This window comes from Clarias gariepinus, chromosome 5 (genome assembly GCF_024256425.1).
Source record: "Clarias gariepinus isolate MV-2021 ecotype Netherlands chromosome 5, CGAR_prim_01v2, whole genome shotgun sequence".
Taxonomy (NCBI): Eukaryota; Metazoa; Chordata; class Actinopteri; order Siluriformes; family Clariidae; genus Clarias; species Clarias gariepinus.
In genome coordinates this window covers 17,716,700-17,732,992 of record NC_071104.1, presented here as the reverse complement: position 1 = coordinate 17,732,992, position 16,293 = coordinate 17,716,700, and the positions used below count along the sequence as shown (strand labels likewise).

General features: G+C 39.5%; 1 protein-coding gene across 2 annotated transcripts; it reads left to right on the top strand.

Annotated features, from left to right (window-relative positions):
• The first annotated feature begins 948 nt into the window (after window positions 1-948).
• On the top strand, window positions 949-15,652 carry wars2 (tryptophanyl tRNA synthetase 2, mitochondrial). 2 transcript variants are annotated; one of them, XM_053497377.1, is made up of 6 exons: window positions 949-1,083; window positions 10,978-11,235; window positions 13,001-13,081; window positions 13,652-13,734; window positions 13,821-13,939; window positions 14,867-15,652. In XM_053497377.1, exons 1-6 carry the CDS (start codon window positions 979-981, stop codon window positions 15,313-15,315), a joined length of 1,095 nt encoding a protein of 364 aa, XP_053353352.1. In that variant the 5' UTR covers window positions 949-978; the 3' UTR covers window positions 15,316-15,652. The 2 variants fall into 2 exon arrangements, with proteins under 2 accessions (XP_053353352.1, XP_053353353.1); XM_053497378.1 differs by lacking the exon at window positions 949-1,083 and adding an exon at window positions 4,487-4,545.
• Window positions 15,653-16,293: the final 641 nt, after the last annotated feature.

Here is a 16,293-nt window from a genome sequence, read left to right as displayed (position 1 = left end):
CAACTAGAGACCGTGAAAGCCATTGGTGATAACAACTTCATTTATCCACACGTGCATTCACACACTATGGGCAATTTGGGAATGTCAATTACCCTAATCTGCATGTCTTTGGCCTGTGAAAGGAAACCCACTGAAGCATGAGGAGAGCATGCGAACCCCTCCAGGACCACGAGGTGGGAACCGAGCCCAGAACCTGGAGGTGCAAGGCGACAGTGCTAACCACTAAGCCATCGTGCGGCAAAGTAAATTTAATACTCAAAATACTGTTGCAGGAATTAGGGTAGAGGAAAATGTAAGAAAAGGCTGGATTTAAATTAAACCATCTCTTCTGGAAAGGAATAGCAAAGGGCAAGTGAAGGAAGGAAAAATATCATGCACTTTTTGATAGAAAGAGCTTTACAATGGAAGTGCTAAGTGAAAAATATCTACTGGTGTCCAGGAAACCGAGCCCAGAGGCTAGAAGTCTGTACGAGGACAGGAGGGTAAGAGACGCAGCACAGCACAGAAGTACATCTGCTATATCTACATACAGATATCAGAGTTTCATGAGACAGAATGCTGACTGCCGGAGGAGAAGAACCTGAATATGGAATTATACAAATACAACCAGATGGAAAGGTGGGAGAAATGAACAGCAGATGTGGCTGAAGGAATAATAAAAGATCTGAAGCAAGAAAGATGTAAGATAATCTAGGCCTGGAGCTAATCTAGTAGGGTGGACTGAGTGCTGGATCGCAAAGGAGCTATGCAGTGTCTCTATTTTATAACCAAACGCTGAGGAAATGATTTAGATTACAATTGTGATGGTACTATATGTTATGTAAACTGTCTGCATACAAATACTGACATTTATTAAAATATATCATTTTAAATAATGAAATGTGGACTTTGTAATGTAAAGTGGTGCTGTAATGAGTTTGCTTTAGGGCCGAATGGACCTTACGGGACACCGTACAAGCCGGTGCGCGTGAGTTCAAGATGGCGGCTTCCATGAGTCGGAGAATGAGACACCTATTATATTTCATTCAAAAAAACAACGTTAAAAACAGATCATTCTGTACCCAAAAGGCGTCCGAAGTGAAGGTATGACTGAATTTTAACTTGAAACTATAAGTATTTATGGTGGTGTTTTTATTTATTTATTTTTTTTTTACATAAAGCATCGAACAAATGTGCAGGAATGAGTTTGTGCATGATAGAACTCCGAAATACTCAGGAAGCTCGGACTTGTTTTTCTGACTTTGAGACGCATCATAATGTGATCTTTATCGTGCTTAGCAGCTTCTTAATAAAAGAGAATAGCCTAACAATTAACGTTAAAACATTAAACTTGTCCATTTAGACATCAACAGTTGAACTTGACAATATCTAGATTAGATTAGATTAGATTAAACTACATAGATTAAATTTGTACATATACAAAGCCAATGAAATGCAGTTAGCATCTATAGTTATTGAATGTTGTATACTTAATATGTATAGTGTCGTGTCTATAACAACCGTACAGTGTTTTATGTTGGTCCGTACTTTGAGAGCCACAAACAGCCGGAATCAAATTCCTCCTGTGTGTCAACATATTTGGTGCATAAACCCTGATTCTGCCTCTGTTTCTGATGTAATAACTTTGATCTTCATTCATACTGTAAGATGCAAAATGCTGATCTAAAGGCGGTTTTATAGCACACAAGTTCCTGTAAATCAGTGCTGTGGTGAATACATCAGATCAGAATATAGAGAAGTTTGTTAGTAGAGCCTAGGCAAATTCACACTTTTCAGTGTAGTGCTGCAGTATAAATTCCTGATTATGCAGTAGCTCATTTTCAGCATTACTTATTTTATTAACGTTTTGCTCCACTATTGTCTTCAGTGAATTGGCTAGACCAACGTTGAAATAATTTTTCCATCAAAGGAAATGTGTGTGCTTGGTAGTTTTCCTCATGTTTCAAATCATTCATGGTTTCCTCCCACATGCAGATTAGGCTACATGGTATTTCCAAATTGCCTGTAGTGTAAATGAGTGTGTGTATGTGTGTGCCCGCCAGGGTGTACCCTGCCTCGTGCTCCAAATCAAGTCTTCTGGAATAGGCTTCAGGCCCCCTGCGATATAGTAGTAAATGGTATAGATCATGAGTGATGCATCATCCCTGTCATTTAGATTTTTATAAAGCTAATCATGATACAGTAGTTGTATGCTATTGTACAGCAATTATCATAATTAGTCTAAAACCTAATCTACTTCTTTAAAAAGTGCCGGAAAATCCTTGTTACTATACTTTTAGTATACATAAGCATAATTTCCCCCCTGTGGTGTATAGTAGTTATATTATATACCCATCACATTTACAACTTTATTTAAAAATGAAAGCAGAAAAACAAATTACACACAGAAAAGAATTACACAATCATTTTGTTCATGATGAGGAACAAATTCTGTGTTTTTACTATATAAGCCAGTTAGTTGCTGCCAAATGTTACAAAAAACAAAAATTTAGTGCAGTTTGTAGGTGTGCAATAACTGATTATATCCCATCTCTTTCTGTGCACAAATTTTTATCCCTGCCTTTTCCCTGGACAACTGCATCACCAGGCATCATTTTATTGCCTGTATAGCTTTGACGCTAAAACAGTAGTGGTGCTGGTACAGTACATGTGTAATAACCTGTAATAACAGGATTGCCTCTGTTTTTAGTGGTCCATTGTCACCCGACTGTGGTGACAGTTACATATATTTTTTTGGTGGTCCATTTCTCTTAAGCCTTTGAATGATTTTGAGTAAAAAGTGGCGAAGGTCTGCTTGCAGACATGTATTCTTGGGTCATCTGTCTGTCCATTTATCTATCTCACTGCTCAGAATGGTAATTCCAGTATTACAAGTTATGAGCATAAACAGGAGATGAACTGATTAGATTTTGGAATCGATCCTAACAGGGTTAAGGTCACAGCAAGGTCAAATGGCTGAAATAGTTTTCCCTTAATAGCTTTCTTCTTATTTATAATATAGTTGTACATACCATAGGGTACAAATGTTTTAGGTACTCTATTTTATTACACATTTACGAGGTTGAGTTTTAGAATTTATTTTAATTAACTTTTAGAAAAGACAAATACAACAGATGAAATTCAGAGGGAGGAAGATCAGGACTATAGGAGGGACTTTAACGAGTGTCGACAGTGTGGGCAGAAGTGTGTGGCTTTGCAGGTCATGCAAGATCGCAATGCCCTTGGACAGCAGTTTTCTGCATTTAATTCAAAGTTTCGACTGAGCATTACACTGTTACAAGCACTGTTGAACCTTTTTCCTGATAATGTTCCAGTACCGTCCCTTGAGAATCTCAGAAAACTGTAAGCATCAAATTTCTAGCTGATGATTGGCTTTTGAACTCCTGGCGGCGATTGAGGATGTTTTCACTCCATACCCTGCTGCTTACCCTCTCTCATAGGGTTGAATCTTAGAGTCTCGTCACCAGGAATGCTTTCACCTTACTTAGAGTTGAAAAAACTAAACAAAACTATATATATATATATATATATATATATATATATATTTTTTTTTTTTTTTTTTTTTTTTCATAATTTTTTTCCTTATAAATCACAAGTGGAGAGTTTATTTTTGGCCGACCCGCATATACAAAACTGATGGACACCGAACAGCAGTGACCTGGGAGATAGTAGCCTTGAACAGATAAGACCAAGAGAAGTTTTAATGTAACGGAGTGCGGATCATTTTTTGGTTCATCCACAGAGTTATACATGTTTTTTTAATTACTTCTCTGTTATTCAGTCAGTACTGAAACATTTTATGAGATCAGATGAGGTGGCCTGGGGTGTACTCCACATGCCAGTTCATCACAAAGTTGTTCAGAGGGATTGACATCAGGGCTGTGTGGAGTTCTTCCATATTAATTGTGCCAAAACATGGTGCTCACTTTGTGCACAGGAGCTTTGTCAGGTTCAGACCGCTTAGTTCAAATACAAAGTGCACCTGCATATAGCAGGTACACCTGATAAAGTGAGTAGTTAATGTGCGTGTAGGTATAACATGAGAGTTCCTAATGTAGTGGCCACTGAGTGACCATTTTATGTTATATTTAGTTTTTAGCTATTAGTTATAGTTAATAACTGTTTTAGCAAATAGTCATTATGAACGCTAAATATCAGTGCATGTGTTATTAGAATAAAAAAAGATCTTTCCCTAAATTTCTCTATTAAAACGCTTCCTACACGCATGAACCGACTACACCTCTGTATTTTAATGTACTTTAAACCCTAGTTACTTGTTTCAAATGCAGCTGAGATTAAGTGTAACAATGGCCTAATTGCGGAGACATAAGTGTGCTCTGGAGTGTTTGAAGTGTTCAGGCCTGTCTCTGCACATGATTGACGAGCTGAGTTACTTGATGGCTGCTGCACACTTGGTGTGATGGAATGTGTGCTGACCGCCAACCCGTCTGTGTTTTGTTAGGCAGCATGTCGCTAGGGATGCTGGAGAGGTGTGTGCCGTGACGGCAGGGGGTGAGCGCTCCACAGATCTAGTGGCAAGTAATAGTAAGCTCTCAAAACCATCACATCACCCCTTCATTAACAGCAACAACATCAGGAATGAGGTGTTTTCGTTTGTTTTAATTTTCTCCAAATGTGGGCAACCGAACACAAACGCAGACATTCACAATGCCCCAAGGTGTTATGTGCGTCAAAACATTGAGCGTATTCTTGGCAGCGAGAGTTTATGAAAAGACATTTTAGCCATGGTAGACTAATATTGATGTGAACTATATGCTCCATGTTCAGAATGTCTGGAACTGGAAACTTAACCTAATAAAATCTCGGATGCTAAGTAAACAGTTGTGGCTGACACGGGTTTTGATTTAAGCTTACATAACCCTAGTGCATGTAAAACAGACAGAATAGCTCAAAGATTTTCTCCACTTTTTTAATAGCTCCATTTTTAAAGTCGATGATAAAGTCGTCTTTAGTTATAAATATCAAATCTTTGTTTAAAGAAAACTCTTGATGTACATCACTGAGCTGTCTGCAATGCTCTGTAGATTAAGGGGTTAATTCTTCATATACATGATCCAAAGTAATTCCATTTTTTTCTCTTCTTCATACTAAGTGAATATTTGAAATTGTTCAGCTTGGCCTTGTGCGTGTTGTATTGCATGGCAATGGGCCTCTGTGGGCTGAGAGCTCTGACTGTGTGATAAAACATGGCGTTCCCTATGCAGCTCTTAATCGCCTGTGGTCTTAATGGCTGATATCAGTCATGTCAGCCCTGTGCCTTTACACAGAGGAAACGGATCCTAATTCTCCATAAGCTCCAGACGCACTCACTCTCATGTCAGTTAAAACCATTAACCCGACTCTCAACAGTACGCAGGAGAAAGAACAAGAGGAAGAGAACCGTATATTACACAGACCTGATTATGATTATAATGAATTACAGAATTTATATAATAATTTGTTTTTACATGTCACTTAAGCACTTTAATTCACCCTGCATTGTTATTTTTAGGTTCGTCACATTGAGGAATGTATGCAGCCGTAAAACCATCCCTGGATGTTTTGGATTTATTAATATTCTTTTTTCCCAGATAATTTAGTCATTGTGTTTTGGCTCTGAACTCCTGTCTTGCGTCATCCTCCGTGTATACTTGCACTTTCAGGAAATCTGACGTTTTTAATTAAATTGTACCAGGAGAATATCTGGTATCACACTTTTGGGTTGCACTCAAGTCAACATTTGCTGCTTGTACTGGAGGAAATTAGACAGCCTGAGCAATGGGAAAAGACGGTCAGCGGGAGAATAGGATGTTGGCCAAAGCTTCACCTGAGTTTAACGTAATTATATATTGATAAATTTATGAGGTGTGCGTGGATTATTTTTGTTCAGCTCTGGGTTTTATGTGGCCGATGTGTTATTAGTTGGGTAACACCTCAGTCTTTTCTCTCAAAGTTAAAACGTCAACTGGCATTTAATTTAATAGCAAAAATCTCTCATGCTGATGGACAAACCTGCAGTTTTTATCATTAAGCTACTGCTATATGTCTGTCCATACTGCCCTTTGCTCAAATGGGGGATTTTGCACTTCTTCTTTTTTTTTTTTTGCTTCTATAAATATCTATATCCAAATATTAAGTCTTTACAGTAATAATTATTATCTATTTAGCGGCTATTGTAAGATGATCAGCAGTGTGTGAATGGTATAGTAATAAAAGTCAGTGGCGCTAAACAGATCTGACTCTGCTTTAGGCCTCCGGCCCCATGGGCTTGTCAAGCAGTGGTGCGTAGTGGTGCAGCTGTCCTGGCCTGGTTATTTTTGGAGAGCGGCACAGCCCGTTCTCCTGCATGCTCTGTTTTTGAAGGGACTTCAGCGCCATTAATCAGATTGGGGACCCCACGGTGCGAGAGGGCCCCTGGCCCTGGCTCTCCACACTGCACGTTTCTGTTCTTCTTCCTGCACTCTCCGCACAGTGTGAAGTGCAGAGGAACCTCATCAATCTCACCTGTCCGAAATGTCAACCACAGATTTAATCAAACGTTTCGTCACCCCCTCCACCACCACCACCTCCACCTCAGGAACACTGCCCCCTTCCCCTAAAATACCTCTTCTCTCTCTCTTTCTCTCTCTCGCTCTCCTGCTTGTTCATCAGCTACTTTCTTTGCGTCTCTTTCTTCCCCCTCCCAGATCCCTTTCATTCTGCTCGCACTGTTTTTATTTTAGGTCATTCGCACTTTGCTTCAAGCTGAGTGTGTTTCAATGCAGAGAAAACACACGGTGCCCCAATGCATCACGCTTTTAAAAGCAGCAGTAGGACCTCTAAACTCTCAGTTTATAGTATTTCAGTTAGGCAGCGACTTGATAGTAGTTTGGTCCAGCAGGGTCGGGTGAGAAGGTGTGGGAGGGAGGCTGCAGGAGCGGCTGTGTTTTTCAGCATGATGCCTGTTTTAATAGGGTGCGAAAGGCTACGCTGACACACACTAACAGTGAGTTCTGTGTGTTTTTCTGCTTGCTAGGGTGCAGACGGATTGTAGAAGCAGTGCGAGTAGTGCCTTTCTCTCCAGTCTTTCTTTGCTCTAAATGGACCATGTGCTCTTTTAGATAAGCTGAGGATTCTTTACAGAGAGGATTCTTATAGGAGTAGTGTGCAGTAAATGGTTCGGTTGGTATTGTTAAACATTCTGGGTGGTATATAAACAAAAGTTGGTACCACTTTTGCACTAAAACTATTACACTGACCAATTACACTATTACATTAACCTACAGTAATCCCAAAAAACAGATTGTGTTTGTCTTTTGGTGTTTGAAACCACATTCGCCCAGAGCCATTTACCAATGCTAAAAAATATAAAAAGTATTGTCCAAATTTATTTATTTTTATGTTTGTTGCATTTATTGTTATTATACATTAAGCCTTGATTTGTCACATGCACATTACTGCACAGAATTCACAGAGAAGATTCTTTTTTTTTCTTCACTTTTTTTTCCTCACATAACCCAGCTTAGCATGTAGAGTCAGACATGATGTGTTATGTCCTTGAACCACCAACCTTCTAATCAGTTCCCTGGAGCCTTAACCCAATGAGCTACCATCTTGCCCTCTAAATAGTTGCAAAAGAACTGATTTACATTTAAATTTTACAAAGCAAATGTTTAACTGTTGTTACATTTATCATCCACCTCTGAACATCTATATTACACATCTCTATTTGATTTATTTCCACAGAAACCAAACGTGGTACAAGGAGAGCCTGGAGTAATATAAAACCCGTGATTTGCCTAGACACCATATCACCCGTCACCAGCTGTTGTGGACAACTAAACAACATTTAGACCAATCAGAATTGAGAACTCTTTTGTTCCATGGCATAACTTTTAATATACTAGTCATATACCTTTTTTTAAGGCACTTCAGTTCCTCTTGCACTTAATACATTTTATTCACAGATATTTACTCACACATACACACTTGCATTACCTTGTTTCCCAAACCTGATGTATTATTGCAGATTGTAAAGCTTTAAAACAAGTTTCAGCCTGTTAGTGTACTAACACAAACACGAAAAACCAATGGAAACAGAATCATGTACAATAAATTATAGGGTCCAATAGTTTTTTTTCCTAACAACTAAAACTAGTAGTTTTAGCATTCAGTGGAGCTGTTCTTGGAGCTGATGCCGTTTGCATAGTGGTGGATCTGACGCTGGTTTTCCGTACCTATTGCTAATGTTTCCAACGTCTTCACTTTGTGGAAATGAGCAATGTATTACAGATGAAACTAAAAACACTACAGTGTCCTCTGGGCTTCTTTTTTTTATTGGAAATGCAGGATGGACGATTGATTGTTATTGATTAATAACCTTGCTTTTTCACACTCTGAAATCTGTTGGTGTCGGATACTTACACACAGTACAGGCTAATGCATACACCGTATGCTGGATGCTGGTGGAGAAAACTTTCATCGCCTGCTCCAGTACTGCAGCATCGCGCCTGTCTGTGTAAAATACGAGGAAAGAGCACACAGTTACAACTATAAACCTGCTGGCTGGCGTCAAGAACAAACCAGGGAAAAAGGAAGTAAATGTTTCAGTCAGAACTAGCAGAAAGATATGATGGCGATGAAAAGTGGATGGCCGTTTAAATCTGTAGGGTTAAGAGATAGCTCTCCCACTTGATAAAGACAGAAGGAAGCATCGAGCCAGTCGTCGTGCATTTCCGGGCGGACGGGATGACGGGATGGGGATCTATTAAAATAGACACGTTGTTCTGTGTATTTCTGATTTATTTATTTTATTTATTTATTCGCATGGCGTGTTACGGAAGAGGAGCAGCTTAATGAGCCATGACACTCTTATGTGAACATGCAGAAACAGTGTGTGCAGCCTAGCTGTCTGATGAAGCCTGAGGACCGAAGGAGAACCGTTAATGTTATATGAGCTTATAAAAGAAAAAGAAAAAAAATGTGCGCAAAAAAAAAACTAGTACGTTTGAGGCGAATGCAAGTTTCCATCTGCATCTGGTCCGCTCTCAGTGTGAACACCTCCGAACATTTCCCCATCGGAGAAACAGCACCTGGCAACTTCTTCCAAGTTCTTAGACGGGTCAGCGATATAAATAATGAGAGACACAGGCTTGTTAGAAATATGTTCAAACCCCCTGCGGACTTGGCACTGAGCATTGCAGAGACTCTGCTGGTGAAGCATGTGAAGCTTAAATCTAATTGTTACCATTTTTAAAAAAAAATATATTTTTTGTATAACAGTGCTATGGTTTTAGTAAAACAGTCAGACTTTTGCCCTCTTCATAAAGGTCAAAGGTTTCTAGGTGTTGGTAGATTTGAGCTCTGATAGTATGATTATTCCTCCGGTAGTTGGGGTTAGCCTTGTTTCGGCTTATGCATGATTGTCTCAAATGACACATTACCATGTCTGAGAGGGTAATAGCTGCCTGAAGGGGAAAAGGAAACATGCATTTGGTTTGTCAGAGCGAGGTGAGAACACACATTAGCCAGACTCAGACTATACACCCTCAAATTACTCCTGACACCTCTGAGAGGCCCTTTGCATCCAGGCCACAGCGCAATCACCGCTCACTTAGCTGTAGCATTAATAAGCCGGCCAGTTAATAACTCTGCATTAGTTGTCATGTTCAGGGAGATGGAGACTAGCCTCAAGCCAAAATAATCCCAGATCAGGGGTTAATATCAGACGTTCAACAAGCCATAACACGTCATTTAATGCAAAGTCTTGAAGCTATGCTTGTATGGTTAAACCGTACAACTCATTCTCAGAAGGATAATCTGAAGGGAGGAACTTTAAGAGATATATTAAACATGTCAGTACTTGAACATCACATCACAACATATTACAATAATAATTTTGTTCAATGTTTGCTGGTGCATTGAGAAACATCCCTGGTTCAATCCTAAGATAGAGTTACTGTCTGTGTAGCGCTTTCTGTGTTGTCTGTGTGGGTTTCCTCTAGGTTCTCAAGTTTCTTTCCACTGTCCAAAAATATGCTTGGAGGTGGTTTGGCTGTGCTAAATTACCCAAGGTTTTAAATGAACGAGTGTTACAAGAAAAAATACTTAATGCAAGAAATGAAAGTGGATTATATCACCCAGTCACTGTGCAACAATGGACCCATAAATGATTCTTTATACTCAAAGTCCATCATGTTGTAGAGTTTAATCCTTATCGTTTTTTCCCCCGCTCAGCACTACCCATCTTAAATAAATGTAGTTCTCGTTCTTTCTTGTGCTGGTTGGTTTACAATAGCTCTCTACTTTTCCCTGTGCCCTCTTCACCTCAGCTCGCTGTACTGAAGGATGGGCAGAGTGCCATGACTACATGGGATCAAGCTGCTTAGCCTGGCACTCTCTCAGCAAGCAGTGCCAGACCTGAGCGCGGCCTGGCTCGTTCAGAACGATATTCACAGAAGGATCCGTTAGTTGAAAGCTGCCTCTCTCTCCCTTAAAAATTTTTTTTATTTGAAGTCTATGTATTAAAAAATCAATTATAATTTTCCCAGTTTGCTGTACAATGTGTAATATCGAGTCCTCTGTTTTTTTTCACTACTGTGAATGTTAACTTTTAAACATGCAGCTTTTAAAACACTAAAAGCTCATTGGCCAAGGGCTGCATGTGCTCTGCTGCTTTAATTTAATAACATGCTTTAGACTGATCATTTTGAGAATGTCTCTAAACCATTGCACAATTTTTCCTGTATTTCCCAAGCTAATTATCCTGGGTCAATGCAGGTGCCTTCTTATTTACCTTTTCTCTTTTTCCTGTTTTTATAATATTAACCTTTGTTAGTTCTTCCCCAGGTATTATTCTAATGGATGTTTAGTTATTTTTCATATCTAGATGTTCTATCTGTATATGTTAGGAATATTCTCTATTATGTCTGAATTTCATCTTTTTTATTGGCTTATATCTACTGTTACTCATCTCTCTCTCTCTTTCTCTATCTTTAGGGCCTCCATGGAGGGCGTGTGTTCTCAGGAATCCAGCCCACAGGGATTCCTCACCTAGGAAACTACCTTGGTGCTCTGGAGTGCTGGGTGGCCATGCAGAACGAGTACAGCTCCGTGTTGTACAGCATCGTTGATCTGCACTCCATCACTCAGCCTCAGAACCCAGAGTTACTACAGAACAACATCCTGGACATGGCGGCCAGCCTGCTGGCCTGTGGCATTGACCCCACACGCTCCATCCTTTTCCAGCAGTCTGTGGTCAGTCTCGCATCTCTCTGGAAAACGCAGCAGCTTTTTGCATTACTGTAATCAGAGCCGAACACTTTTTTTTTTTTTCAAGATTTTAAGGCAGTCAAACAGCAATGATGTCAGAAAAGGAGGAAATAAACTATTTTTTTACTTTATATCTAGCTCTTTTTTCTATATCTAGATGTTTTTATTACTTATTTATATTTAACTCAACAAGAAAATGATAAATGGGATGTTTTCATCCAAGAAATGGCCCGAGATTCATTTATCATGCTCACCAATCAAGAGTCAGCGAGAATCCTTGCCATCAGTAAATGTTTATTTAATTGAGGTTTGTTTCAATGCTTATTTTGTTTAAACTGATGCCTATCTTAACTGGGCTCAATAAATCCTTGAGTCAGTGAAAATGTTCGAAACCATTTCCATCTTTTACTTCAAAGAAAGCCACATGAAGTAAGCGGAGACGATAATAATAGACTTTCAGTATTCAGCAGCTCAGCGTTTAAAACTCTTCATCTAACCTTATTTCGACGATGAGCTTGGGCAGGTCTTGCTTCCAGATACCTGAGAAGCGTGTGTGTGCGCGCACATTTATTTGAAATGATAGAATTTTAGTGACACTGCGAGTAAATAAATAGGTTTGCATGTGTGCACAAATGCACTCTCTCTCTTTTTCTCCCACACTTCTGTTTTTTTTCCAGTTTAACTTCATGCCACATATCTTGGCAGGTCTAAAGACCTCCCATCGAACACACTAGCACAGGACTGTTCCACATGTAAAAATAAAAAGGCTGTCCAAAGAAAACACTTGACTTCATTGAAAAAATGGTGACAATCTAAAATCAGTCAGATCTAAAAAGTGTGTGTGTGATTTGAAGGTTGCACCCCTTTTTTACGGGAATAATATTCACACACCAGAGAGTGAGATTTATACGGATATTTCTGTCAGTTTGGAGTTACAGGAACTGTCCCATAAATTTCCGTGCATATAAAATGCAACCTCTCAATTTAATGTTGATATGGAAGAGGAATAATCAGTGTTAATGTTTTGTGCTCTCTGGGGCCGTGCTAACTTGTTCTTTACCAAGTTATGTAACTCTGTGGCAGACTAACTGTTCGCCCGGCTGCTGTTTTGTATTTGAAAATGGACTCGTTTCATTTTCTTTAGTCTTTCCCGGCTCACACCTTCTCACATATATTAGCTTGGCTTAAACAAATACTTCACAAAGTGGTGTAAAATCACCCCTAATGTTCATTCCTGCTGTGGTTTACATCAGGGTCTTTAGAATCCTTTTGTAATCGAGTGAGATGGCGATCACGTCGCCAGCACCCATAAACTTTAATTTTCTGAAGCAGAGGGGTTTAGTGCCTCGTTTCTTCCTCTCTCGACTGGAGTTTTTGGCAGGAGGTACAGCAGCAAAAACCCCGCATGAGTCTATCACATGGTTTTAGCATGAGGCAAAGACCTCTTTAAGTGTCCGTGTTCTTTAAGCCCCTGAGGATGGGCCGATTTAATGGCATTTGAGTTATTAGAGCAGATGAGGAAGAGAGAGGCTCCTTACTGTGTGTGTGTGTGTGTGTGTGTGTGTGTGTGTGTCTCCATACATGTGCGTCTCCATGTCGAAGGATTACTTTTCTCCTCACAGTCATGTATGCGTATATTTATTCCACAATGTTACTATACACAGTAGGCCTTGAGGAAGGCGTTATGAATATGAAAGCATCTGTGGTGTATTTTTGTGAGATTTAATGAAATGCATTATGTCCTGTGCAGGTTTCGGAGCATGCTGAGCTCTCCTGGATCCTGGGCTGTCTGACCAGCATGCCTCGTTTACGTCACCTCCCTCAGTGGAAGGTAATGATTCTCAGTGAAGATTTTTTTGGATTTCAAGTACTAATTCATATTTCTTTAGTCACCGGCAAAACATAAAAGAGGAGGGTCATGACTAGTGCCAAGGTCTTTGGGTTTTCACTGTGATCTCATAAGAACCTGCTGTACCGTGTCTTGGCACCTGGCAGGGATGGAGAGGTGTCTGACTTTCCCAAAGCACAGCTCGGTTTTATTGTGTGTGTGCGTGCGTGTGTGTGTGTATAGGAATGCTCAGGCAGCAGCCGAGCAACCTCTCATCGCTGCAGGGAAAAGTCCTTGCTGTTTACTCAACAGCTGAGTGCACGTTAAACGTGGCGGAAAACGCTCTTTGAATGCAGCCTGCATGTGTTAACGTGTGAAACAGAGGGAGATTGTTGTACAGATGAACAAATACATGAAAAATAGTGAAAATCTCTATAGAAACTGTGTTGGGGTTGAATTTTATTCATCTGTGTATTTTTATCCATATGATTTACTATTACCCCCCCCCCCCTCTCTCTTTTCCTTTCTTCCCCTCTCTCTTTCTCTCTCTCTCTCTCCTGCTGCTTTTCTCAGATGAAGAGTAAGCAGAAGAGTGAAGGAAGTGTGGGTCTGTATACCTACCCAGTGTTGCAGGCTGCAGACATATTGCTATATAAGTAAGACCTGTTGTGTTTGCTGCACATGGTGTAAACAGTGCTGGTAACTGATTGATTAACATTTAAACTAATGATGTTATGTGCAGATCCACACATGTACCAGTAGGAGAGGATCAGATCCAGCACTTAGAATTAGCCCAGGACCTAGCCCGTATCTTTAACAACAGTTTTGGAGAGATTTTTCCTGAACCTCAAGCGCTGCTTAGTAAGTCTTGGTAATCTGTTTGTTTATTCATTTATTTGTTTGGTTATTATAAGTAAAATTAATTTCTTTAACCTGTTTTTCCCCTTATTAGGTCCGATATATGGTCTGAAACATACTTAAAAGCAAATCAATAATCCCGAACTGATTTCATGAACATGAACTTGTGTAGTCAGCACTAATAAAATGCACTCTTACTGTTTCTCTCTGTGACTTTAGCAGTGTGTGTTTCATCAGTGTATGCACATGCACATGCACGCATGCACGGTCAATCAGCCGTATATAGGGAAACATATCCTTTTACTTGGTCAGTCAGATGGCTACGTTAAAATAGCAGCAGGACAAGCTCCTCTTGGAGCCCCTTTTATGCTCTCCAATTATCTGCATCATATGAACACAATATGAATCCAATCATGCATGCCATGGCACTTTGATTAAAGGGCTTTCTCCTTCCTCTTCTTTCAGCGTAATGCAACGATAATAGATTGGTGAAATCTACATCTAATTTTGATGGGGAAATGATGGGCCTGGAACAGTGCTCTTCTTTTTCTTTTTCTTTTTTTTTTTACTTGATATGAAAAAAATATTGCTGGTCTCATTATGAGTCCTAAACTGGACTTGTATGGAAGTGCAAGTACTAAAAGCAGGGAACCTTTAGAGATGATACAGTAATTATTAGATAAAGTATCAACATCCTTTTGACTCATCTACAGTATGTCATGGGACGAGTAGGGTGAGGAAGAGGGGAAAACAGAACAATTGTTTTACCCCAAAGCAATTTTAATTAAAAGTCACCCTCCTTATTAAAATATTGTTTGTGTATCTCATTACTTGCACCTGTCTTGTGATGATTACTGTAAAACAGTCAAGTGTTTATTCAGTGTTATGTTTTAGCATCAGTTTAATCTTTTTTCCTCTTTTCTCTATCAGGTTCTACACGGAAGGTGAAATCTTTAAGAGATCCCTCCTCTAAGATGTCTAAGTCAGATCCACAGAAGTTAGCCACCATATTCCTTACCGACACTCCTGACGACATAGTATTTAAAATCCGTCGAGCTGTAACTGATTTCACATCCGAGGTGACCTTTGACCCCGTGGGCCGGCCAGGTGTAGCCAACCTGGTGTCCATCCACGCGGCTGTCTCAGGCGAGACTGTGGAGGATGTGGTTAAGTCAGCCAAAGGGCTAGACACTGGCAAGTACAAGACTGTTGTGGCAGAAGCTGTGGTGCAGAGACTGGAGCCGATCAGACAGGAGATCCAAAGACTAAAGGCTGACCGAAGCCACTTGGAGAGTGTGTTAATTAAGGGAGCAGAGAAAGCCCGCAATCTGGCAACCCCAGTGATGCAGGAGGTCAGGAAGCGTGTGGGCTTTTCCTAATCTCCCATTTGTCAGCTGACATAATTTGATGCATGTGGATAAAGGGATATAGAGTGAACAATGTTTTATACTGTAGGGGGTAAATTTCTAGAATGTTTGAGTGTTTTTACATTTATAATTTGAAATTTTATGTTCGTCTGATTTTTCTATTTATTTCAGGGCATGTCTCATGCCTCATATCACACCAAAAGAAATAAAAGTTTATTTAAAAAAACGTTATGTTAGTCCACACTACGTATATCTGAAAGTAAATCTTTTTAAGACCAGGTGAATGGAATGACATGGCCAGAACTGTGTTAAGGACAATAATTTAATCCTGTCTGCTTTCTTGGCAGGTTTCCAGACTTCTTTCAAACTAGAACTTATAAATTTAAAGCTGAACGGAGGTTGTCATTTTTTCATATAGGTATGTAGACTTGATTGAGGAAGAGGGAAGAGGGTTTAAACTTGCAAAGCAAAAAGAGAAGCTCTAGCAACCTGTAGCAGATAATATGTAATATGTTCCACATATTGTTTCCTTAAGCACTAAGACACTTTATAAATATCAGCCACATATTCAAATTATGGAAAAACCTTTTATGTATACAGTGTATATATAGTACCAAGCAAGAGTTAGGACACAAACTTAGATTTATATTCTACATTCTATGAACAATACTGGATCATTTCAAAACTATGAAATAAGACATATGGTATTGGGTAATTAAGTAACATCATCAGTTATTTTAAGACATGAAGGTCAGCTGGTCTGGAACCGTTCTTACAAGAACAGTTTTGTCAAGTGCATTTGCAAAACCTATCAAGCACCAGGATGAAACTTGCTCTCATGGAGACCGTCGCATGAAAGCAAAACCAAAACTGCTGCAGAGGAGAAGTTCATTTAACAGCCTCAAAAATCATTTATTACCAGCATCTCAGATAAAGAGTTATGAAGGCATATTATATATATATATATATATATATATATAGAGAGAGAGA